Below are 26,241 nucleotides of genomic sequence, written 5' to 3'. Positions count from 1 at the left end.
CACTTTTACATTTGCGTTACAAGCACATTCCCATTATAGCTGATCATTATGATAATGAGTCATGTAAATGTAGCTTTAATCGGCAGCTGTGTGTTGCAAACAAGCTAATAGTGATGTCAAATACAAGCTTTTCGCTCTTTGCATCCCAATTGCAGGACTGTTATTCACGATTCCTAAATGGTCTGAAAAAAACTCATAATATATGCCCCTATTCTTCCTATCATTCGTGGGTTTTCTGATTCTGCATTTTGGAATGGCTATCACCAATTTTTCACGGATGAGTGGAGTCTGTTGGCAAATGCAACCTATTTGCGTTTATCCATGGCAATGTTGAAGCACAAGAAAATAAAACTCATATTTGCAAAATGTTGTGGATTAGTGCAGACCATCGGCAAATGCATCCTGTTATCCACAGTTATCCACGATTATTTTTGTCCAGGTACGTGGAGTAATTCCGCGGATAACCCCATGGATAATAATACAAAGTTGGACCCCTCTGTCACTGTGGATAACGGTTCTGTATTCATTTGCGCGAATCTGGCCAAGAGATGGCAGTACAGCAAAGGTAACAATGTTTGAATCTATCTGAGTGTATGAGTGGTGTTCTTAGAGGTACAGTACTCGCCTCTGCTTTCTCACACACTTTTTTTTCTCCAATATGCCACTCATTGATGGAATTTATTCAACATCTCAATACAACATCCTCTTGGGAGAAAAGTATCGAGAAACAGTCAGACTTTCCTGTGAAAACACGCATTATTATACATGGGTTGCTAATTCGCATACAGTACAGCCCATTTGGTTACCTGACCATACTTCGGCAGTAGTTACATTGGGGAAACAAAGCGATATGTCTCGGACCGTGTTCGTGAACATAAGGCAGATCTGAAACACGGTAGGACCAATACCTGGGCCGTGGCTGATCATTATTGTAATGCGGTGGGCTCACACGAAATTGAGTTCTCTAAGACGAAGGTACTTTGCAAACCCACTGGCTATCAACAAACATTCGTTCATGAAGCCATCCATATATAGACACAGACACAATTTCAACCGAGAGGATGTGTACAAACTTATCAGTCATTGCAAGGACGTGATCAACCATTTTAACTCATAACTGGCTGTGATGTTCCCATCCTGCCACTTTCCGGTGTTAGTTGTTATTTTCGGCTGTCTGATTTTACATTAACAGCTTAAATTTCTCACACCAATACAGCCACCTCCGCATGCCGACCTTGACGTGGCGGCGACTGTGCGATCTTACATTAATATCTCACATTAACATGCTAATCTCTCACATTGACATGCTAATCTCTCACATTAACATGCTGATATCTCACATTAACATGCTAATATCTCACATTACCATGCTAATCTCTGACATTGACATGCTAATCTCTCACATTGACATGCTAATCTCTCACATTAACATGCTAATATCTCACATTAACATGCTAATCTCTCACGTGAACATGCTAATATCTCACATTAACATGCTAATATCTCACATTAACATGCTAATCTATCACATTAACATGCTAATCTCTCACATTAACATGCTAATATCTCACATTAACATGCTAATCTATCACATTAACATGCTAATCTCTCACGTTAACATGCTAATATCTCACATTAACATGCTAATATCTCACATAAACATGCTAATATCTCACATTAACATGATACTATCTCACATTAACATGCTAATCTATCACATTAACATGCTAATCTCTCACATTAACATGCTAACCTTCTCACATTAGCATGCTAATCTCTCACATTAACATGCTAATCTCTCACATTAACATGCTAATCTCTCACATTAACATGCTAATATCTCACATTAACATGCTAATCTATCACATTACCATGCTAATCTCTCACATTAACATAGCCACCTCAGCACGATCGATGTGGAGGCCGATCTTACATTACCATGCTAATCTCTCACATTAACATGCTAATATCTCTCATTAACACGCTAATATCTCACATTAACACGCTAATCTCTTACATTAACATGCTAATCTCTCACATTAACATAGCCACCTCAGTGCGCTCGCCGTGGAGGCTGCTCACTGATTTTACAGTAATATGCTAATTTTTACCTGGCAGCCCTTTAATTGGTGGAAACCCACCACCAGCGCCGTCGCTACCCATCACTCACATTAACATCAGCTGCCTCGCCCATGCTGCTGACACTTGGGCTATGCCCATTTTAAACCTTTATAAACAGTTTGCCTTTAGAGGCTAACCCCCTTTTCCTGATGATGACCGCTTGTGTTGCAATCGAAATGTCGTGGTTTTTATTTTTTCTATTTGCGTGACTTTACTGAAAGAACCAAAGAATATGAATTCCTGCAGTCACGAAAGTTTTAAGTCAAAACTTAATAGAAAAGTTATTAGAAAAATAAAAATGCACAAGGCTGTTGTTGCAGGGTCAACATTCATCCGCAAACTTAAGTATTTCAAAATATTTTGCTAAATTTACGTATATATCGCATATTATGTATTTTGGTCTGAAGATATTGGGCAAATCTATCACCGCATGTAGCAGTTTCTCCATTGCAATGGACGGAGACCACGGGTTGAAGCGGGAAAATACTACTCAGGGGAAATGTACATCTTCATTGTATAGCATTCTTGGGATCAGGTGGTCTGCCTTCGTCACAAATGCCACGATGACGTCCCCGCATTGGTCTCGCCAACATCGAGGACCTCATCTGACACCTGACATTTGGGCCTATCCGGGCATGCAGCTCGTCTTCACCCAGACGGAAGGTTCCACCTTCCCTGGCCCTGCGATTGAGATTCGAAATCAGATCTGCAACAAAAACCCAACCGTACGTGGGCCTCGCCACCCCAGGGGGATGCCCACGTTCGACAGATCATCGCCTTCGATGTCGACGACCAGCCTGTCCACGAGGCCTGGGCTCGGTGCGAGGGAATCTCGACACCTGGAGGGGTACATTTAGAAAGGGCCCTGTTGGTGGCCGAGCGACCACTAAATACCACGGTGTGCGGGAAGTGGGAGATGTATGACCATACTGAGTGAGCAACGTTTGTCAGTGTGGGTTTATAATGGAGAGATGCATGGACGAGGGAGCACTGTACAGTATTGAGCTACACTGCCCTCTGCTGCCCACCAAGTAAGCTGTACAATGCACGTGTTTAAACTTTAATGATGATTAACAAAACGTGAATTTCAGACGTGTTAGCTCAGCTCTCTGACCTCCGAGCCGCCCGACAAACTCAATAATGTATTTTAATATCCCAATGTAAAAAAATAATACCCGCAAATTGCTCAATTGGGATTATACATAGCAATAATTGCCCTCCTGTGAACATTTGGCAAGATATTCCTGAAAGAGTCACCAGACTCAGTGAGAATTTCCTGGGTAATGGTGATGACGTTGGTGGTGATTGTGATTATATTAGTGGTAGTTATAATGTCGTTATTGGTAATGCTGGTGACTGTGATGGTGGTGATTGTGGTGATGCTAGTCATAGTGATGATGCCGTTATTGACAATACTGGTGATTGTGGTGGTTGCTGGTGGTAGTGATGATGTCGTTTTTGGTAATGTAGGTGATGGTAGTGATAATGATAGTGGTGATTGTGGTGATGCTGGTGGTAGTGATTATGTCGTTATTGGCAATACTGGTGATGGTGGTGATGATGATGATGCCAGTGATGATTGTGGTGATGCTGGTGGTAGTGATGATGTCGTTATTGGTAATTCGAGTGATGCTGATGATGCCGGTGATGATTGTGGTGGCTGCTGGTGGTAGTGATGATGTCGTAAATGGTAATGCTAGAGTCACATTCTTATTGTTATCGTTTGCTCTCGCTGTCTCGCGTGCTCTTGCTGACGCTCCAGTGTAAGGTGAACTCCGAATGGATTTTGTCCAACAGCCCCGTCATGAATGTCGGCATCTGTAGATGGAGGGGAGAGGGACAGTCGCAGGATGCAGGCAGACTCAGGAGTGTAACGTTGCCCATGTTAGATGCTATGGATTATAATACATTTCCTATACGTTGTGATCAGAATGAGAATGTTTATTTATCCTGGAGAAATCCGATGAGCTACGAAGCTCTTTTTCACAGCTGTGATGGGTTCATGCAACTCCTGAGCACTAACCAACAGTAGCCCAACCAGCCGATGGTATGACTAAGATAACCCCTTCGCTCATCAAGACGAGGTAGACCAGCCGATGGTATGACTAAGATAACCCCTTCGCTTATCAACACGAGGTAGACCAGCCGATGGTATGACGAAGCTAACTGACCCCTTCGCTCATCAACACGAGGTAGACCAGCCGATGGTATGACTAATATAACCCCTTCGCTTATCAACACGAGGTAGACCAGCCGATGGTATGACGAAGCTAACCCCTTCGCTCATCAACACGAGGTAGACCAGCCGATGGTATGACTAAGATAACCCCTTCGCTTATCAACACGAGGTAGACCAGCCGATGGTATGACTAAGATAACCCCTTCGCTTATCAACACGAGGTGGGGGCCGTCCATAAATGACGTCACGCACCTGGGGGGGGGGTCAGACATTTGTGACGATGTGTGACGAGGGGGGGTTAAGAAATGTGACGTCACATCAAAATGCGCAACTTTAAGTAAATGTAGACAACACGTTCTACTTAATTAAATAGACTTTTTAATGAATGTTTTCTCCTACATCAGAGTGCAGCGCCACATTAAATACGCACTACAATGACAATAGTTTAAAGCGATTTGAAGCATGTTTTTTTTGGGGGGGGGGGCAGAGCTTTGTGACGTCATATTTGAGGGGCGGGTCTGACTTTTTGTGACGCCGTGTGATCACGGGGGGGGGGGGGGGGGGGTCAAAAATCGTCCAAAATCGCGTGACGTCATTTATGGACGGCACAGTAGACCAGCCGATAGTATGACTAAGATAACCCCTTTGCTCATCAACACGAGGTAGACCAGCCGATGGTATGACGAAGCTAACCCCTTCGCTCATCAACACGAGGTAGACCAGCCGATGGTATGACGAAGCTAACCCCTTCGCTCATCAACACGAGGTAGACCAGCCGATGGTATGACGAAGCTAACTAACCCCTTCGCTCATCAACACGAGGTAGACCAGCCGATGGTATGACGAAGCTAACCCCTTCGCTCATCAACACGAGGTAGGCCAGCCGATGGTATGACAAAGCTAACCCCTTCGCTCATCAACACGAGGTAGACCAGCCGATGGTATGACGAAGCTAACCCCTTCGCTCATCAACACGAGGTAGACCAGCCGATGGTATGACGAAGCTAACACCTTCGCTCATCAACACGAGGTAGACCAGCCGATGGTATGACGAAGCTAACTAACCCCTTCGCTCATCAACACGAGGTAGGCCAGCCGATGGTATGACGAAGCTAACCCCTTCGCTCATCAACACGAGGTAGGCCAGCCGATGGTATGACGAAGCTAACCCCTTCGCTCATCAACACGAGGTAGACCAGCCGATGGTACCACTTGGCCCCCGTGGCACGACTGAAGTGGAACGTCACAAAACAGCGAGCGGGTCGCGATGCGAGACGTTCCACATTAAAACGTCTCCAACCAGTGCATTGAAATGCGTGGTTAAATAGGGGATGGCGATTCCGTCACTCGGGCGTGAGCGAGCAAGGGGTGCAACCGAGCGGAAACCGTCCTTGGTGCTGTGTGCACTACCGGCCAATGCCGGATTTAGCCAGTGCGGGGCCTGTAGCTAATGTTATAGAGGGGCACTAAATTAAACAAAAAACCGTTAATATTTAAACACAATTTTTTTTACTTGCACAGTAAAGTAAATGTATTTTTTCATTTGCTATACAGCCAGATAATACGACAAATCGCTAGCCTTAGGGGCCGTCCATAAATGACGTCACGCGATTTTGGACGATTTTTGACTCTCCCCCCCCCTTCGTCACACGACGTCACAAAAAGTCAGACCCCCCCCTAAAATATGACGTCACAAAGCTCTGCCAAAATAAAACATGCTTGAAATCGCTTTAAACTATTGTCATTGTAGTGCGTATTTAATGTGGCGCTGCACTCTGATGTTGTAGGAGAAAACATTTATTTAAAAAGTCTATTTAATTAAGTAGAACGTGTTGTCTACATTTATTTAAAGTTGCGCATTTTGATGTGACGTCACATTTCTCAACCTCCCCCCCTCCCCTCCTCGTCACACATCGTCACAAATTTCTGATCCCCCTTAGGTGCGTAACGTCATTTATGGGCGGCCCCTTAAACACCCAGTCGTTCATAAAAGTCGAAGGCGGTATAGTACTATAGTAATAGACCAAATGCAGAATCACTGAACCGGAATTGATAGCTGGAAAGCGTTTAGCGCGGGGGCTTTGAAAGTGCGGGGGCCTTTAGCATATGTAGATACTTTTGCTACTACGATAATCCGGCAGTGACCACCGGGTCGCACACCATCGCCTCCAGCTCGCCACCCCTGGGGCTCCACCGGTTCACCATCGAGGTCACATCACCAAACCTCGAGCTCACATCACCGCGTCCGTAGCCGGCAACGTGATTGGTGGGGTGGCACAGACGACACTAAATTATTATATTTTTTTACCAGGCAAAGGCCCACTGAGCTATATGTAGCTCTTTTTTTTTCAAAAGCGACCTGGCCACAAATGATAGCTCAACGAAGTTGGTCTAAACGCGCGTTGATTCTAAATATGGAGGGGAAAACCGGAGAGAATTCCGCGTGACCACGGGGGGAGAGAGAGAGACGCAGACTCAAAATATACAGCAGCAGCAGGCGTCAGGGTTGGGATGGAACCCACGACCTCCTGTGTACCAGGCGAGGTAGTTAACATCTCCTAGCCACCGTGATGATGAGAGAGAGGCACTGAAACTCCAAATGTACAGCAGCAGGCGTCAGGGTCGGGGTCGAACCCACGACCTCCTGTATACCTAGAGAGGTTGTAAACATCTGGCCACCGGGGCACCGGGATGCAGCGAGGGTGGCACTGGTCGTGACCGGAGTGCCGGCAAGAGGTCAACGGCAGCGGGTCACAGACATGGCGAGGGCTCGATCCGGTCTGTCACAGGGGTTCTTGAACAGAGAATCTCAACACTGTTAGATAGTGGGAGCAATACTAGACGAGTGAGGCTCGCGGTGCCCAGTGCAAACATGTTTACACAAATGATTAAGGAGACGCATTATTGCAAATAGAATTAGACAAAATTAATCAGTGATATTTATTTGAAGATGAATTCCATTACAACGACAAAAAGACGTCTAGAGTTTGCTCGCATTAAACCAGTGATCCTCAAATGATGGTGTAGGACGAACTATAAAGTGGTCTTCATTGGAGGGTGCAATCCCAAAGGGGCCGTCCATAAATGACGTCACGCACCTGGGGGGGGGGGGTCAGACATTTGTGACGATGTGTGACAATGAGGGGGGGGGGGTTGAAATGTGACGTCACATCAAAATGCGCAACTTTAACTAAATATAGAATTGTTATAACAACACTCCTACAACATCAAATATAGAATCGTTATAACAACACTCCTACAACATCAGAGTGCAGCGCCACATTAAATACGCACCACGATGATAATAGTTTAAAGCGATTTGAAGCATGTTTTATTTTCAAAATGGAAATATGGTTTTGGGGGAGGGGGCAGAGCTTTGTGACGTCATATTTGAGGGGGGGGGGTCTGACTTTTTGTGACCGGGGGGGGGGGGGGGGTAAAAAATCCTCCAAAATCGCGTGACGTCATTTATGGACGACCCCCAAAACAGGTTTGAGAACCGCTGTCAGATTAAAACATTTTGTTGCTGTCCCCCCCATTCCCCTGGCGACGAGCCACGGGCGTTTGGGCACCTTCCTCGACGCCTAACGGGAAGGGAGTTTCACAACATCCGTTCAGTGACCCTCGCCACCACAGTGCTGGCTCATAGGCGTTCATAGCCAACCACCGCATGAGCTCAGAAAACAATGCCGTCGTGTTGACACATCAATAAGGACGTGGTGGTGGTGGTGGACACGAGGTGGGTGCACTGCGGTCCCAACCCACGTGTGGCAGCACGTCGACAAATCCCCTTCCACGATCTTCTCGTTCTGCACCGAGGCCGCGTGGCGGCGACATCGACTCACTGTGTTTACAATCCGAGGCAAAGTAATTTCTCTCGCCAAACACCGCTAATAACCACCTCAATCCACCCACCGGGTGTCCCAGATCACCACACATCCCACACATCCCACCCACCCCCCTCCACATAACTGGTCTCCGCCTCCTCCTCCTCCCACCATCGCTCACTCACTCACCCATCACCCTCCTCACGAATCCTCCAAGCCACACACACTCCCAGTGTGGTGGAAGAGAGGGAGGAGGAGGAGGAAGAGGAGGATAAAGACAACCGAGGAGGAGGAGTTACCGAGAGTGGCTGGAAACAACCGGGGTCCTCTTGCTGGCTGACTTGGCTGGCGGGTTTTTTTGAGCAAGGAAGGCCAACTTCGCAAAGAGGAACAGTGAAGAAGAATAATAATATACATTAACAAAAAAGAGATTTCGCGTTGATCGCCAGGGATAATCATTTAGATTGTAAGCTCGTCGGCGAAAGGAGCGAAGAAGGAGCAGCCATGCCAGACCACATCACCGTCCCCGACTTTGTGAGCGAGACGCTGGAGGACTACAGCTCCCCCACCACGTCCACCTTCACCACCAAGATGAACATGTGCCGCTCCTCAGTCAGTGCCGTGGAGGAGGTGAGTGTCGTGGTGGTGGTGTTGTTGCTGTGTCAAGTGTGTTGCGTGTCAAGTGTTCAAAAACACACCGTGTGTAAACACGTAATCAGCATGCCGGGTGGATTGTTACTTGGTTAGGCGGGCTTGGGGGAGGTCGTCGTCATCCAGCAGTGGATCAAGCATGGCCGAGTATTCAAATAGTGTATAGATTGTACACATGCATTCCTTAGGCTAAATCTATACGCGATGCTACGCCGTAGAAGTGGTGATGCACTAACCGTACACACATACACGATGATCCGTACAGTTTCAGTTTTATTTATTTTGGTATAGCCCTGTGAGCCATTCGGCTCTTGAATCGGGTGCAACCGCAACAAAAAAAAAACAAGAAAAACATCTTAAAGTGACTGTGTGTGACTGTGCAAACAGAAAATCCATGAAAAAAACAGCAAAATATTCCTGAAAAAAGCACCGTCCACCAACGCTGTGTGCATAAAATCCCAGTGGGATGCAAGTCAAACAACAACAACCACAAGACAACTAAGATTAAGGCCATCAGTCTAACTCCGTAATACAATAAACAAAAACATGTCCAAACCAAAAAAACGTTTTCGAAATCACCAAAAAATAAAAGCCATAATTGAAACGTAACAGTGATCACAGGGACTGTGACCGAATTTTTGTTACAATAAACTACATAAATAACATGTAACACCAAATCCTAGAGCCATAGCTGGCTGCATGAGTCACTCCACAACAACAGAAGCATCAGTCGGATTATCAAATGTTTCAATGCACCATTAAGATCAGCACGCTAAATCAAAATACAGATAATACTTTGCAGCGGTCATCCGGAGCGAAACATTTTATTTTACGCCAATGAATAGCAGTGGCAGCTAGGGGTGTCCAACTCCTCATACAGTAGTGAAAGTGTTGGCACACGCAATTGATACACACACGGTACAGTCTACACGTTGATACACACACGGTACAGTCTACACGTTGATACACACACGGTACAGTCTACACGTTGATACACACACGGTACAGTCTACACGTTGATATACACACGGTACAGTATACACGTTGATACACACACGGTACAGTCTACACGTTGATACACACACGGTACAAGTCTACACGTTGATACACACACGGTACAGTCTACACGTTGATACACACACGGTACAGTATACACGTTGATACACACACGGTACAGTCTACACGTTGATACACACACGGTACAGTATACACGTTGATACACACACGGTACAGTCTACACGTTGATACACACACGGTACAGTATACACGTTGATACACACACGGTACAGTCTATACGTTGATACACACAGGGTACAGTCTACACGTTGATACACACACGGTACAGTCTATACGTTGATACACACAGGGTACAGTCTACACGTTGATACACACACAGGGTACAGTCTACACGTTAATACACACACAGGGTACAGTCTACACGTTGATACACACACAGGGTACAGTCTACACGTTGATACACACACGGTACAGTCTACACGTTGATACACACAGGGTACAGTCTACACGTTGACACACATACGGTACAGTCTATACATTGACACACAGGGTACAGTCTACACGTTGACACACGGTGCAGTCTACGTAACGTTGCGGTGCGGAGCGGTGGCGCAGTGGTTGGCGCACTCGGCTATTGTGCTTTGAACTCCACGTCGGCGACGGCATTCGTTCGATTCCCGCTCACGGCAGTGGCGGCAAATGCTATGTTGACTCCGAAGCGGTCCTGGGTCTCCCCTAGGTCGGCTCAGCCTTTAAATTTAGTACCTAGTGCAGTGTGTGAACATCAGCACTGGGGAGACAAAGGCGGTCCGGCGTGGTGTTGACCAGACCACCCCATCGCCCCAGCAGTCTGTTAAAGACGATAGGGAGGATATTTGTGTTTGACTTAACCCAAGTGTTAGCGTGCGGAGCCCCACGATTGTTTTTATTTGGCACCACGGGCTGCTGCCTCCTTGCCACATCCGTATTGTTGTGTTACGAATTGACGAGCGTACATCTTTAGGGACATCAAACAAACACAGCACCGATTTAAAGCTTTCGTGACTGCAAGGATTCATCTTCTTTGGTTCTTTCGGTAAAGTCACGTAGAATGAGAATAAAATAATACATTGATAAAATAAAATAACACGATAAAATTCTCACGACGTTTCGGCCACAACACAAGCGGCCTTCATCAGGTGAAGGGACGAGACTCAACACAAGCGGCCTTCATCAGGTGAAGGGACGAGACTCACCTGATGAAGGCCGCTTGTGTTGTGGCCGAAACGTCGTTAGAAATTTTATTGTGTTATTTTATTTTATCAATTTATTATTTGATTCACATGCTACGTGACTTTACCGAAAGAACCAAAGAAGAAAAACACAGCACCATGGTCATACAACTCCTGCAGCAAGATTTTGATTTAAAGCTTTCGTTACTGCAGGGATTCATATTCTTGGTTTTTTCGGTAAAGTCACGTAGAAGGGAAGCAATATAATAATGATTTTTATTTTATTATTTTTTTGTTACCCTTCTACGTGACTTTACCGAAAGAACCAAGAATATGAATTCCTGCAGCAAGCTTTGTTTAATGTTTTCACACCGAGTTATAGCTGTTGAGAAGATCGGGTGATGTAACAACCCTCTTGAAAGGGACACTAATTTAACATAAATGCCATCAATGAAGGCGGGCATGATTATGTATTTTCCTTTTTACGTTCTCATTGTACTGAACGTTTTATAGTAATTCTAGGTTTTGTCCAGATTTCTCCGGTTAAGTAAGTGATTTGGGCCTTCCAGGACACTTTTTCGCTGGGAACTGACGAATTCACGCCATTCTGTGTTACAATTATCAACAAAGCGGTGGGAAGCCGTAGGAAAGACGACTGGGATGGTCTGCTGTGGGTCTGCACTGCAAGATGCATACATTCTTGATCATTTGAAGGCTGTGTGTTACTCAATAACTACTAATAGCTAGCCATTTATATGCCGATTTAAACGCGTTTATCAGGAAACATAAAACAAATATTACTAATCAGCAGACCCCATGGTGTAAAGTGCAGTCTCCAACTCTTATCCATTATATCATCGGACCTTTCTTGCCAATATCAAAATATAAGAATCATGTCTGCATTAACCACACATAACTTGCGGTAAACATGCTCTGGTAATGTATGCATTGTATTTGAAACAGATTGGTCCACACCAGAGACGGCTTTCTTTAGAGCCTCGTCTCAAACAGCTTTAGATTCAGAGAACGCCATAATCCATTGTGTCTCTCTGGCCTTTCTAATTGATGTCCTATAAAGTAGGGACATTGCCCAAAATTTCGCCTGCGTATATTTTTCCTTTTAGGGTTTGCGCACCACTACCAACGCAGCATTTGTGTCAAAATACAGGGGATGATCTATAATCATAGATACCCCCACTAGTTCCCAATAACCCCATTTTCAACCCGGTAGTCCAAGTGACTTTCTTGCTCAAATGCGCATTTGAGGCGGTCATTATCTCCTCTTCTCCGTCTCGGAACAGTTGTGGAAATCCCACTTTCCTATGGCTTGACCGAGTCTATCCGTAGGGCAAACAATGTTGACTTCCCCACGAAGTGGTACTCGTCTATAATGTGAGCCCGGCAGAGATGATGGACCGAGTCAAACCTCAACCACGATTTGAACTCGCAACCTCATTCCGAGCGGATTGTTGTGCCACTCGGTGATTGAAGTTTAGCAAAACGATGGTTCCATATGTTGCACAGTGGTGTTCAATGATATATAATCCGTATTTTCCAGATGATCAGACACCCTGGAAAGAAAGACCCACTCCGGACTAGCGGTATCCAGTGTCAAATCGATGATACAATGTTGGCGTCTCACACGCACACTCACCTACCAGATTATTAGACGGCACCTAAGGACGTTTGCTGCAAAAGACGGAGAGAAAGTCCGTCGTAAACATCAGACTACGGGAATATCGTCTATTGAGAATTGTCAAGATTTGTGAGACACGTGTAGAGGCTTTGAAACAAACATTTCTCTCGGTTAAGTTCGCCCCCCCTACCCACCCCACCATGTTATTTTAGTGGGGTATCTGTAAACGGATCATCCTGTTTGTGGTCACACTTTTAGTCTGGAAAGCCAGATTAGCGATGTTTGAACGCTCAAAGCGGCCGAGGAACAGCCACGGGGGAGGTTGCAACTTGCATTCGCCCATGTTTGAGTGTGTTTTTGTTTACATGTTGTCTCTGTGCCTCTTACCTATCCTTTGCACTGAAGTCTCCTGCGATTGTGGTATGTAGGGGAACGCCTCTTGCCCGCGATTACACATGGGTGTGCGGGCAGTATCTGGAAGGATATGCATGATTTTACTCCACCTTATCCACGAGATAACCCCTGCGATTAATAGGATTCATTTGCCGCACGGCTACTCTTATCCGTGGGGAGAAAAAAAAAAACCTGAGCATTAGGAAGCCACTTTGCTGTGCATCGGGGGGTAAATTCGCAGATAATAGGAAGCAAATTGGGCCGCGGATAACAGGAGTTTCCGCGGACCCTACATTTGCCATGGATAATATTCAGCGCAGTTATGAAATCTCTTGCTCCGACACGTTATTGTGTTATTTTATTTTTATTTTATTTTATTTTTATTTTATCAATTTATTATTTTATTCTCATTCTACGTGACTTTACCGAAAGAACCAAAGAAGACGTTATGTACAGTTTAGCATCCACATGTAGCCCCTTTTTTAAATGCACTGGCGAGTGAGATGAAGGCTTTTTCCCCACGGCACTCACAGGCATTGCAGAGTTGTTTAACCACACTCTTAACCCTTGCTGGTCAGCGTGGATGGTTGAAGGGTTGAGAGCCCAGGACCACTTCGTATATCACTCGCAACTAATGTTGGTCGTGGCCGGGTTCGTAGCGCACCTTTCCACAAATATCTTTAATTTATAAGATAGTTTAATGCCTTCGCACATGTGGAGGACTTCATGGCTTGTTATAATATACCCCCAGAATGTAAGTGATGTCTCTCAATTAGCAATACATTTCACGCAAGACGTGTGATTGCGAGCTCGTGAGAGGAGCCAATTAACGTTTCAACAATGCCACATACAGGAACAAACTAATTGCTGTAAAAACAAGATACAGTACAATGTCGCAGACCCCAACCATCATATCCGCCATGACCAATTAACTGTCCACACCCATAGGACTATTTGTGCACGGTGTAACTATAGTTTTGTAGATATCCACATATCCGACTCTTTTTTCACACATCTGCCAAAACCTCATTCCCCCAGCCAGTCGGATATGCGACGTGTTCGTACTGACGTTTACATTCAAATTCAAGTTTGCTTGTCGGAAGAAAACAAAATAAATATCCTGGGAGGTGTTTTTTTTTGTGGACACCTTTCGGAAAGCCAGACCTTGATGCATGCACACACAGCTCGCAACACAGCCACTTGTCCTTGGCGTGACACCTTCGCCACCACGCAGGAGAGGGCATCATCACGATCATGGGAGCCACAGCAGTCTCAGCGTCGTTTGCATTTTGAAATGTCAACACGGTTCGCGTTTGCTTTGCGCGCCAATTGGAGGCACAGTGAAAGCTGGTGAGTGAAGGGATCATTGTGGAGTGGTTAGGGAGGTGGTTCCTGGGCTTGTACGTCTGCGTCGGTTGAGTGTCTTAAATGATTGTGCTGAATGGGTGGGTGGGGGGACACGGAAAATGAGGATGGGGTGGAATGGATAATGCGGAGGTGGGGTTGGTAGTTGGGTGATGGGGTGGGGGAGGGTAGAGGGGCACTTGGATGGATTAGTGGGAGCTGTGTTGGGGTTGGCTGAAGTGGGAGGGTGATTGCATGCTCGGGAAGGAGGGTCGAGGTGGAGAGCAGCAGGGTGCCAGGTGTTCAGCTCAGGTATGGGCTAAAGAGTGGAAGGAGTGGGGGAGGCACGTGGTGCCGCTCGGGTGTGGGCGCTGTGGAATGCCGCCGTGCCTGGTCCACTACAATTTGGCCTCGGGTTCCCTGTGGGGTGATGGATACAAAACATACAGTGCTCGCTGTCGAGGTGAACTGTCAGTCACGTTTCTAGCTTCTTGCTCTCGGTTTTGCACCATACTGTGTCCAAACACCACACTGCAGATCAAAATATCTCCCCCCCCCCTTCTCTCGCACTGCTGCACTTAAGAATTCCATCCCTTCGTCTCTTTTAACAAGTTGTCATGCTCATGAGTCTTCATTGTGTAAAGTGCAGCCTCCAACTCCACTCTCCATGGCTTCTCTTGTGTGCTCAGAAAAAGGGTCATTGCCCGAAACGTTACCTTTCATATACTGTATTCTTCCTTTTAAGGCCAAGTGTTATTGATTAATGTATTTTACTTGTGTGTTATTTGTGCTTGTGATCAACTGCCAAAGCAGCAGCATCACCACCACCATATGCTTTGCTCAACTCAAGAAAAAATAACTCATCATATTACATCTTCAGCTGTGCTGTTTGTTGCTGCCACTTGGCGTATGTGGGTCTCTGAGCCTGTGCTCGGCAACGGTGATTTATGCAAGTGAGTGAATAACTTTTTGTGCTCTCAAAGTTTAATTGTGTTGACCGTATACTCTACCTCTGTCAGGATACCGCTACCCTGTTTGGAATAAAAGTGCCTGTACACTACCTACTTCAGCTGCTCTCCGCTGTGTAGACCAGCGGCCACTTGAAGGGATCTCAGAGACAGCTCTGTGACATCCACCCCTGTGGGCCGACATCTACTACGGAGGGTCTCACGGCTCCGCGAGGGGACTTGAAGGAGGGATACCTCATCCCGTGACATGATTCCAAAAGCACAATCAGGATAGAATTGGGGTGGAAAATATTAAGTACTCTACTTCACCAAACTGCACTGACCAGCGTGGGGAAGTATGGCCAAATAATCCCCCCCTCCCATTATCCAGCAGTTGAATGATAAAGGAACTGTACATGTACTACATGTTGGCCATCAACAAATCCATAAAAAATGTAATGTGTCTTCGGGGAAATAAAAAAAATTACGTTTGTTAATTGTGTTACGAGCATAACACTGCATGTGACATTAATTGCAACATTGCTTCCTGAAATAACTTTTTTACGAAAACATTGAAATTTATCTTTCTGGGGGAAGGGGGGGGGGTTACCACGTTTCCTTCCTGTAGCATGTCCATTATGTTGCAAGAAGAATCGCCACCACGTACCTGATCGATTGAACATACAGTGTCGTTATCACATGACTGAGTGACTCTGCGTTTCGGGGAAGTGCTTGCCTGGGACCTAATTCTCCACCGGCTTCGTGAGCATTTACTTCGCATGGCAATTTCATCATTCTAGCCCTTGTTCACTCATTAAAAAGCAACACAATTGTTAACAATTTGTTTGGTTATAAAAAATAAAATACACGAATTACATTTTAGACGAAAGTATTCAAAAGTGATTCCTTGCTCAATTTAGCAATTCACGTGGTGTCACTCATCTCCTGTTTACAGCTCTCCTAAGCCATTGGAGGAAATTCCACATTACGATGGCGGGGGGGGGTGAGTTTATGAATAGGACAACCACTGTTGACCTTCCAACATAAGTGGTGCTCTATTTGTATCGACCCCGGCGGGATGATGGGGTGAGTCAACCTGCAATCGGGATTTGAATTCTCGACGCTTCCAATCGCTCGCCGCTCGCTCTACCGCTGAGCCACCTAAATCAGGAGCGGTACTAGTTGGTTAATTTTAATCAATCATTCACAGCCTTCGTCAAATTCCCCTGCTAGATGAAGGCTTCCCCCGTTCCATTTCAGCCATGTGGGGTCTATTGGACTGTTGGACCATAACTTCAATACGCTGCTCCGTGTGGGTTTATCGAAAGGGGGTTGGGTGGGGTAGGGGAAGCGACGCCCATGACCATTCCGATTTCACTCACCACTGATTTTAGCCATGGCCGCGTATTCAGAATAAAAATGAGAATATGTATTATTTTGGATGAATCCGATGAGCTATTAAGCTCTTTTTTCACAGATGTCCAGTAGCTTCACAAATGTCGCCCAGTAGAATTGAACTCAGGTCGCTGGTTCTATAGACCAGTGCGCTTAACCACTGCACCACCCCTCGTTCCTGCACATTTAAGCCGACGTTGTTGATGATTTTCTCCACAGTGCCAGTGAAAGGGAGTGGGCGTATTCCTTTGTTTTGAGAGAGGGGAGAGTTAAGCCCGAAGGTTCACACGACCAAGTTGGGAAAGGCAAGTAGGGATTGAATACAACTCAGCTTGTCCTTTTGTCAATCCACTGCTGGATGAGAGCTTTACCCTGGCCATGCGGGTCTTGCGGGGTTCGCTGGTCAGTGTGGGTTTGGCGAAGGTGGAGAACACAGATGCTTGAGTAGTATTTGCACAACAGTGGATTTTGCTGCACTGCCCATTTGCTGCCTCATAATGTGGCCATGCGATCATCCTGTGTTACCTGTTACGTGTGGCGATCACCCATCCGAGCATTATCCAAGGCTAAACATTGCTTAGCCTGCAAGCACTCATGAGATTGGGTGCATTCCGGATGATTTGTTCATTGGCGAATGAAACAGCAGCAACACACATCCAATAGTTCATGTGTTGTCTCTTTCCCTTCCCGTGACGTATTTATATCAACGTGTTTTTTCCGCATTATTTCCTCTTTTATGACGGCTACCTTTTGGTGTTACAGTACTGTATTGTGTAACCCCTATGAGCGTGCAAGTGCTTGTGTGTGGCCCGATTTGCCGTGGCACTTCTTGCCTGCATCCTTTAGCGCACTCCTTCCGTCCCCGTAATCCAAACGTACGTCCCCAGTGGCCACCGCGCCATTGTTGGTCGGTTTCTTCTTTCGTACGGCTGGGGTGTTGGGTTGCGCGACGTCGACGCCGGCGTACGAGCGAAGCGCCCGGGCGTTGTTTCGGGCGACGTGTCTCCGTCGTTGAGCCGCAGTCGCATTGCGGGCTGTTGCCAGGCTTTGATGGCTGCCGTGCATATTGAGTGAGCGGGGCCACCCCCGCTCACTCAATATGCGCTGGAATCCACCGCAGTCGGCGTGCAGCATGCGAGGCCCTGCCGCCACACTACAACACGCGCCTGTCAACCCCGGCAGCGGTGGCAGCACAGATCAGAGTGACCGAATAGACAACAAGGCTGACAGCTAGAACAATAGACGGATTGACGACCGCACGGGATACCGTATTCTCTGGGTTATAAGAGAGCATCGGAAAGTAAGATGCGCTCCGAAACCCCGTGTTTGTTTCCACAATGTCCATGAAGTTTTACAATTCTGGTCTCGCACAAAACCGCGCACAGCGACTGGATTAAAAGACGCACCCCTGACTTTGGTTCTAAAATACAGGGAGAGGAGAAAAGTGCGTTATAATCCACATAATATGGTAATTGCGTAATTGATGACAATTTTATGCATTTGGTCAGCCGATCTTATGCGCTACACATGTACGAATTCAGCTTTTAGTCATTCCACTGCTGGATGAAGCCGTCCCCATATCACACAGCTCGTGGGTTTTATTTGTACCGCACAGCACCACGTTGGTCAGTGCGGATTAGTGAAGGCAGTGGAGCATTGATATAGGAGCACAGAAGTGCAGCACAACAATGGAATCGACTGCACTGCCATCTGCCGCTCACCACCTAAGCCACGCAGCCTATAATGGCCTGTTACGCATGATGGGCGCTGTCCCAGCTCAAAGCCGCTTAGCTTCCAAGATCTGACAAGCTTGGTTGCATTCACGGGTGAATAGGTCATAGGCATGCACTCCACAGTTCCGATAAATGTGATAATTTTAATTGAGTATTTTTGTTTTCATACATAATGCTGCCACTGAATGTCCATGCTCTGCGAAGCCTCTATTACAATCTTTTTTTTGTCCAGCCAGATTAAATTTGAGATCTGGGAAAACGTTGAACCAGGTAACTCTGACCTGTAATAATAGTAAGTTTTTCTTGTTGGTAATCTACCGGACACAATATCTACCGTATCATGTGATGTGAGGAAGTGCCATTGCTCAATATTTTTCATATTTTAAGGGCACAATGTTATTGATGAATGTTAGAGGGGGTTTGTGGTTTTTTAATTGTGCTTTTTTACCACTGCAAATGCAGCAGCAGCATCACCAAATCGTTTGTTTACCATATAAAGTGGTGTAAATATGCCAGTGTATAATGCTACGTCACACCAGCACTTCTCGGAATGGTTCCTATTCCTTTAACTGCGAAGTTTCCGCAGAGGGGGAAACGGCAGTGAACCTGGCAAACGGCACGAATAGGTGTAATAATGGCACTTCTACATTTACATTTTGGTGACTGACAATATATGTAGTGATCTACAACTTTTGGATTATTCAATTTACATTTTGTCGGCTTGGTCATCACGAAACTCTAACCCTTACTCTAACCATAACCAAAGAAACATTTGTAAATCACAAATGAGAATACCATTTTAGAAATGTAAAAATTGGATCGATATAATAGGAAAAAATCCACAACGGGGTCATTATAAGGACGGTTGGCTACGCACGGTGTGAAAAAAGTTTAACATACATAAGGTGATTTCACTCTCCTCCTTTTTAATGTTGTAGTTCATGTTATTTCGTTAGTTGTGTTTTCTTGAAAAGTGTATTTTAATATTCACTGCAGCAGAAGCACAGACATATTTGCACATTGTTTACTAAGGAAGGAACGGTTTGTTGTACTGAATGCTTTTTTTACAGAACAACAAGGCCTTGAAGATGAACAATGCAAATGCAGATCTAGTAATGTGTTGACTCCCAGTGTAATGTTGTACGGTTAACACAAATAAAAAAAACATCCGATTGAGGTCTACATCAAAATGTCTCCATTTCCCAAAATTGTGATGAAGCGATTGAACATGTGGTGGCTCGAGAATTCAGCCGATGTAAATTGAATCAAGCAGCGCATTTGTTATTTTCATATTGAATTGAGAAACTGATTAAGGTATATAGCTCTGTTCCAATAGAGTGACCTTTCTTTCACAGGAGAGAGGGCTCAAGGTTGCTGGCTTAGTCTGAAATGTTACTACAGAGTGGCCCCAAAGTCACTTTGCATGAAAAAATATAATGTAAGCTCTATTCGAAAGGCTGAGTGTGTGCTGTCCGCTACTTTCAGCACACAGCTGGGTTCGTGCCAAAGTCATCCTCGACAGATTATTCCAGTGGATGATGGCTGCATACTGGACACAGCAGTTCTGGACAGCTCTTTTGAGTTCCTCAATATTTGCCAATCTTAAGTGTGAGGCCTTCTCCTTGTTGTTGTCAGGTCTGGGCTTCGGGGCTGCCACGTTATATCAGATCCTCTCTCAATCCATCATCCACTGAATTCCTGCTTCAAATATTCCCGAATTTACGAGGGCATTGTGTGCCGGAGCCCCATCTTGCTGCAGGATGCTTGTTGCAAAGGGGCTTTCTGGTCACCCTGTATTGTGTGTGTTTTCATGTTTGTGCTGCACAGCTGTGTAGCTCTGTCGTGTTTTCGGTTTGGACTGCGTTTTTGCTCGTCTGCGTGTTGTCCGGCGTGATGTCCAACGTTTCGCTCCTGGTGCTGAAGCAGCTGCCAGCAAGTGGAGCGAAGTGCCGGGCGTTACGACGAGCAACATGCGATACAAACCTAAAACACATCGGAGTCCTAGCCTGAAATGTCTCTCCCAGACAGAGTGCTTAGTGCTACTTGAAAAACATCCAAAAAAAATAGATTGAAACGTCACAAAATTGGTTGGACATTTTCCAACGCCTTTAATTCAGTAATTCCCATGTCTAAAACAAATATCCTTGCACATAACAGCTCATGCAAGGCCAAGGGAGGTGAGGCAATGGGGTTGCAATTTCAAGAATTGACTAATGTTAGTGATATAAATGTTGCCTCTGTACAATTTGACAACTTGCCAATTGTTTTTAACGGGTCTCTTAATTAAGATGTGGACATTAAGGTTTCCATTGACACATTTTGGAAAACAAAACATTACTACTGCATAGGTTTTCACGGTTGTACTTAATAATTCTCCCGATGTGTTTTCGGGTTGTGCCGTGTGTGGCGTCCAAAGTTTCCTACCAGCTTCTTCAGGGGCTGAGTCGCTCCCAGCACGTGGAGCGAAACGTTGGACATCGTGCCGATAATGCATCGGAAAGTGATATTCCATTCCTATTAGTTGCAGGGACAAACACACGAGCCTATTTGACATCAACACTGATCGGCGACAGTTACCCATTCTCCTGCTAGCATCTTTGTACCAAGGTACTCTGACTGAATGAAATAACAAAAAGTTTTAGAGCTTTTACCCTTTTGCCCCCATCCCAGCAGGTTCGAGTGTGAAAAATAACTTGTGACATCACTGTACAGTGTAGATTTCAGCAACCACACCAGGTACTCATGTGAGGCTGAGTCGACCTAGGGGAGGGAACGGACCAGTTCAAATTATTATCACGGGTTCATAGCGCAGCGTGCTAAACACTATACTACCGCTCCCCACAACACACACACACGTACACGCACAACCACTTAAATTTGTGTCTGTCGGGGTAATTGGTGTGGCAGCGGATGCATGGACAGGTTTATTCTCCGGCACGATAATTGCACCATTGCGACAGGTTTTGGCACTGTGTAAATCGTACCGGTACAGTGTTTACTCTCTAATGGATGACTCGTGTGACTCGCTATCGCTTCACAGTCCTATTTTATTTATTAAACGCAATTAAACGTGTGGTAGTGCCTTCAGACTCAGCCTTGAACGAATTCATGCCTTTTATCATTTGCCAGCACTATAGAGCCTTTGCACAGATGTTGTCTTCAATTGAGAATCCACTATTTATTTAATGGAATCATTGTACGTAGTGTGTATATTGAACTTGTTTTTGCACCGTACGTAGCCAAACATGCGAATTGGAGGTGTGCGGGAAAGACAATCAACTTAACACAAAAAGCAGTTCTCAAGAAATTCATTTTCAATATTGATTTAAAAGTGCATAGCTCCAGTGGCTCCCAAATATTGTAAGGAAGAACGTTCCAGACGGCCGCAGAAGCGCACCTTGAAGCGCGGCGATGCAGTGACCGTCTTTGTCCGATGTCCAGACAACTTGGAGGCTTTGTCGTGTCCCATATCGTATCGCTGGATGGTGAGAGGTCGCGGGGGCTTGGAGAGGCCTTCATCCAGCAGTGGATTGATCATGGCTGACGATGATGATTATGATGTTCTATCAGGAGACAATGATTTTACATTCAAAGGAGGGACTTGCCGTTTGGTTAAAGGTTTGTTCCTACCGAGTTGCATTTTTGTTAACAAACAAATTGGCGTGGTTGTTTACTCTTTGGTTCTATTCGGTAAAGTCACGCAGTCACCTACATGACTTTACCGAATAGAACCAAAGAGTATGGATCCTTGCAGTCACGAAAGCTTCAAATCTAGAATTGGCGTGGCTGTCTTTGTTGGAACGCAGCAACTCCGCTCGTCACCACTCTCGCAAACGAGCCGTCGAGATACGTTTCGTTGAATCTCACTCGCGAACGGCGATGTTTGCCCCCTTTGTCACAAATTCTCGTGGAAGGAATTGCCGCGGTTGGGGAGAAGAATCGGTTTCGTTATCAAAGGGTTGTACGACGTGTCGTATACCGCAGCGTTGCGTTGCATTCTGGGGGTGCAAAGTGCGCTGGCTGGTCTTGGAGGCCCAGCTGCCAACACATTGACTTAGTGGGGGAAAAAAAACGCGGTGCTTAAACGTTACAGCGAGTTTCCTGCTGGCATGGGGAGTAGTGTGGCACAGTGGTTAGCAACACTGCACTCTTAACCCGGTGACCTGCATTTGATTTTTGGCCATGACTTGCATGAATAGCAAGTGATGTCTTAGCCGGTCATGCCCCAGCCCCCCCCCCACCAGTTTCACCCACCCTTACAAACCAGTGTGGTGAGGCCATAGTGTGGGGATACCTTTATTCATCAACTTCTTCCTTGTTGCAATATGCCCATATTTGGGGATTTCTCAGAATTACATATGGTTACGTACCAAAGTGTATTTTCACATCTGCCACGGAGATGGAGCAATGGAATCGGATTGTGCGCAGGAGCTAGAGGGAAATTTAATCTCAAGTGCCTTGAGAGATGGTGGTAGCTTGGGGAGAGGCCTTGAATTAATCCAGCAGTGGATAATTGAGGAATCTGTTTCGTCGGTACGCAATGAATTGACTTAAGCCCGCCAGCAATTTGGAGACAAAGCGACCGCTTCACTTAAATGAATGCCTGTTGCCCGATGGAATTCTTAATTCACTCACGTCACTTTTACTGGCAACATTTTTGCCATAGGCAAGACTAGAATTAGAATAACCTTTCCACTGCTGGATGACGTCCTCAACCACCCAGCAAAAAAAAGTGGCACAAGTGGATAGATGGCTGAGGATGACGAGTCTGTTTATAGCGTTTGCAAGCGCCACGACCACACTGCCAGCCCTTTGATTGGAGTGGCCACTTCACTCCAACGCCTTCAGTCTGATAGCAGCATCTTTAAATCACCACTGTGACATATTACTGTTTTTGTTTGAAATGTGTAAATTTAGCAGGTGCTTTTTTTCCCTTTCCGGCTGTAATCTTAATCTTTGTGCACTGGCTTTGAGGGGGGCCAGGTGGTTTTCAGCCGGTATTAGCTGGTGAGATACATTTAAGGTTAACCTGGAAGTCACGCGGAAAGTTGCAGAGAACCTGTAACCTTCAGGGCATCATAATTTAGTTTACCTGTTCTTTACGCATGAATTTCATTTTCACTGCATTTATTTGAATGTCACACTCGCATATGCCCACACCCACGCCGTTTACTAAGGCCCTGTTCACCAATTTTTGTCAGCTTCCTAAAATACTAGTTTTGGTAAAGTGACGCAGTTTGTATGTGGCAACCAGTTCACAGCTTTTAACCGCACTCATTTATAAAACATCTTTGCCACTCGTGTAGGTGTTCCTGGTCAGGATGGATGGCTCTCTGTTGTGTTTTTTGGGTTGTAGCGTGTGGTGTAAAGTTATCATTAACAAAAAAACAACACGAGTAACAACTAACAACGATCAATTACTTGTTTATTGCGGGAATTGAAACGGCTCCATTGCTAACCTGCATCTTGAAATATACTTAAATACTTTTCCATAGTGTTGGTAAAATATTGTTCAACATTAGCAACATTTCTAGAAGGTGACATAATATGGGGGACCAATGTCACGGACCCTATTATCTGGAAATGTACTTCACTGATCCATGGAAAAAAAATGGGTTCTTGGACACTCTTCCACATTGACTTTTGGGTAAATTTACAGATAATAGGAAAGAATAGAACAACGGGTAATTGGATATTTTGCAGATCCTACAATCTTGCGGATAACAGGAGTCGCGTGTGTAATTGAACAACCTTTTAAGTCAATCCACTGCTGGATGAGGGAATCCCCTCGCTTTGCAGGCCGTGTCAGCACATTTGACCGTACATTACCACGTAGGAGCATAGAAATGTAGAGTAGGACAATGAAGTTACTGGACTGCCCTCTTGCCCTTTGCAATGTAGCCCTTCGGCCGATGACAACTGTTTATTGTACACATTGTTGTCACGCATCCAAGAACTATCCACTTCTCAGACCTGCTTAGCTTCCAAGGTCTGATGAGATCAGGTAGCTTTCCGTGTGATTTGATAATGCTGGTACTTGTTTGTGCGTACCGTGTATACTGACGCACGCACCCACATCATTGCTAACTAGGGCGCCGTGCATTTGAAATACGACGACGCGAATAAATCTCTTAAAGAAATTTGAAAACAGCCCGGTTTGTGAAATATGAAGAAAAATAAATGGCACTTTGTTTGAATACCCTTTGCAGCAACGCGTAACATCACAGCTCAGCAACTTCACGGCAAAACACTCGTCGGGAGAAATGAATGGAGGCTTAAAATTAATTTGACACCAACCGCACCCGGACCTGCGGGTGCACAGTGCGGAGTTGCTTGTAACAGGAGAGAGAGAACTTTTTTTTACGTTGGACTGAGTGGGGGGTGGAGGGGGGGTTGGGGCGTTGGCCATCTGGCCCGGAGGCCACCTGCACCTTCTCCGGTCCACCTTGTGTGCGACCTGCGTTCGATTATATTGTAGATCACGTTGCACCCTCCCCGCGCAGAGCGCATTGCGAGTCCATGGCTGGGCTGAGACGATGAATGTTGGATTGGGGGGCTAGGGGGGTTACAATGCAGCAGAGCGTGCCCTGCCAGCGTGCCAGCGTGCGATCGCTGTGTCTTTGGCACCGTCGGCAAGAGGCGCTGCCAACGCCGGCGAGCGGTGTGTGTTTTACTGGCAGCCGCCGATCGGTGTCGCTTTGCTCGACTAGAGGCAGAGGTGCTGCCCCGCAATTTCTTGTTCACACCCCTGCTCACAGAAGGGGCCTCCCATCACGTAAAATAACTCGAGGGCCTTTGGTCAAGGGTTGTCGGTCTACCCTTCTTCGTTGGCCAGATCTCTTGGAAGAGGTGGGAGCACTCAAAACGCTTGACCCCCACCGCACGCGACCTGCCGCCCGGTTGACAAACTGCGGTGAGGCTGCGGGGGATTTAAGAAACATTCTCGCACGTTTCAGTTGCCGTGCCGGGAGATCGAATCGAGCCAGCTGGTACCAGTGTGCCATCCATCGGCCCACCGCAGCATCCTCGTATTTGCTTTATTTCGATGTAAACGCGTGCACCAGCGAATATAAATGTGTGCGCCCAGTTTCCAGCGTAGCTGCCGCATCGCACTCGAAGAACGCGTTACAGTTGTGTGGTTTTATTTAAAGCAAAAAGTGCCGACGAAATGAATTGCTACACCACTGCTCATTCTGCCCAGCTTGAGTTGCACTGCTATTCCATGTTGTGTATTAATTATCTGGTGGTGATGCCGCTGTTGTTGCTGCTGTGTTGGCAGTGGTGCATGAATAACAAAAACAAAGGCTCAACACATTCATTGTCAACACTGTGTGACCTTAAATGAAAAAATATATAATCGGTGACATTTTGGGCAACGGCAGATTGTCATAGAACGTAGCTAGAGAGAGGCCAACGAGTACAGAGCGGATAATTGATGTAGTGTCCACTATATATGTTTGGCCTATATGTATACATGTATGTTGAACTTCTTTCACACCGTACATAGCCAACTTAATCAGAGGTGGGGGGGAAGCACAACAAACTGAAACACAGAAGCAGCTCTCAAGAAATAACTTTTCAATCTAGATGATTTAAAAGTGCACAGCTCCAATGTGCTATGAAGAAGGGCCATTACCCATGATAGATTTTTGCCTTCTACAGCTTTGCAATGCACTCGTTTCGTGCATACTTAACAATCCATTTGAGGGTATTATTATTCGTACGGTATTTGGATTCATCGTGCTATAAACGTCTCTGAAGGATCTCGTTTTACTTTTCGGTAGCGT

The 26,241-nt window shown here is 45.8% G+C and overlaps 1 protein-coding gene and 1 long non-coding RNA gene across 3 annotated transcripts in view; one reads left to right on the top strand and one right to left on the bottom strand.

The window, feature by feature from the left end:
- Positions 1-664: 664 nt before the first annotated feature.
- LOC116946644 (uncharacterized) lies at positions 665-17,968 on the bottom strand. Its single transcript, XR_004403587.2, has 4 exons — positions 17,555-17,968; positions 13,030-13,116; positions 6,953-7,398; positions 665-3,939 (listed from the first exon to the last, which is right to left on the bottom strand). It is a non-coding gene; the product is annotated as an uncharacterized LOC116946644 (long non-coding RNA).
- LOC116946641 (arf-GAP with SH3 domain, ANK repeat and PH domain-containing protein 2) overlaps positions 8,246-26,241 on the top strand; it is a 109,347-nt gene continuing 91,351 nt past the window's right edge. The window contains exon 1 of one of the 2 annotated variants that reach the window (XM_076070011.1): positions 8,246-8,757. In XM_076070011.1, the coding sequence (XP_075926126.1) occupies positions 8,632-8,757 (126 nt within the window). In that variant the 5' untranslated portion in view covers positions 8,246-8,631. The remainder of the gene's footprint in view (positions 8,758-26,241) is intronic. The other variant, XM_032961755.2, reaches the window with a different exon arrangement.

This window comes from Petromyzon marinus, chromosome 27 (genome assembly GCF_048934315.1).
Source record: "Petromyzon marinus isolate PM22_M1 ecotype Great Lakes invasive population chromosome 27, UKy_Petmar_22M1.pri1.0, whole genome shotgun sequence".
NCBI lineage: Eukaryota > Metazoa > Chordata > Hyperoartia > Petromyzontiformes > Petromyzontidae > Petromyzon > Petromyzon marinus.
Note: the sequence above shows the minus strand (reverse complement) of the source record. Positions and strands in the feature narration are given on the sequence as shown.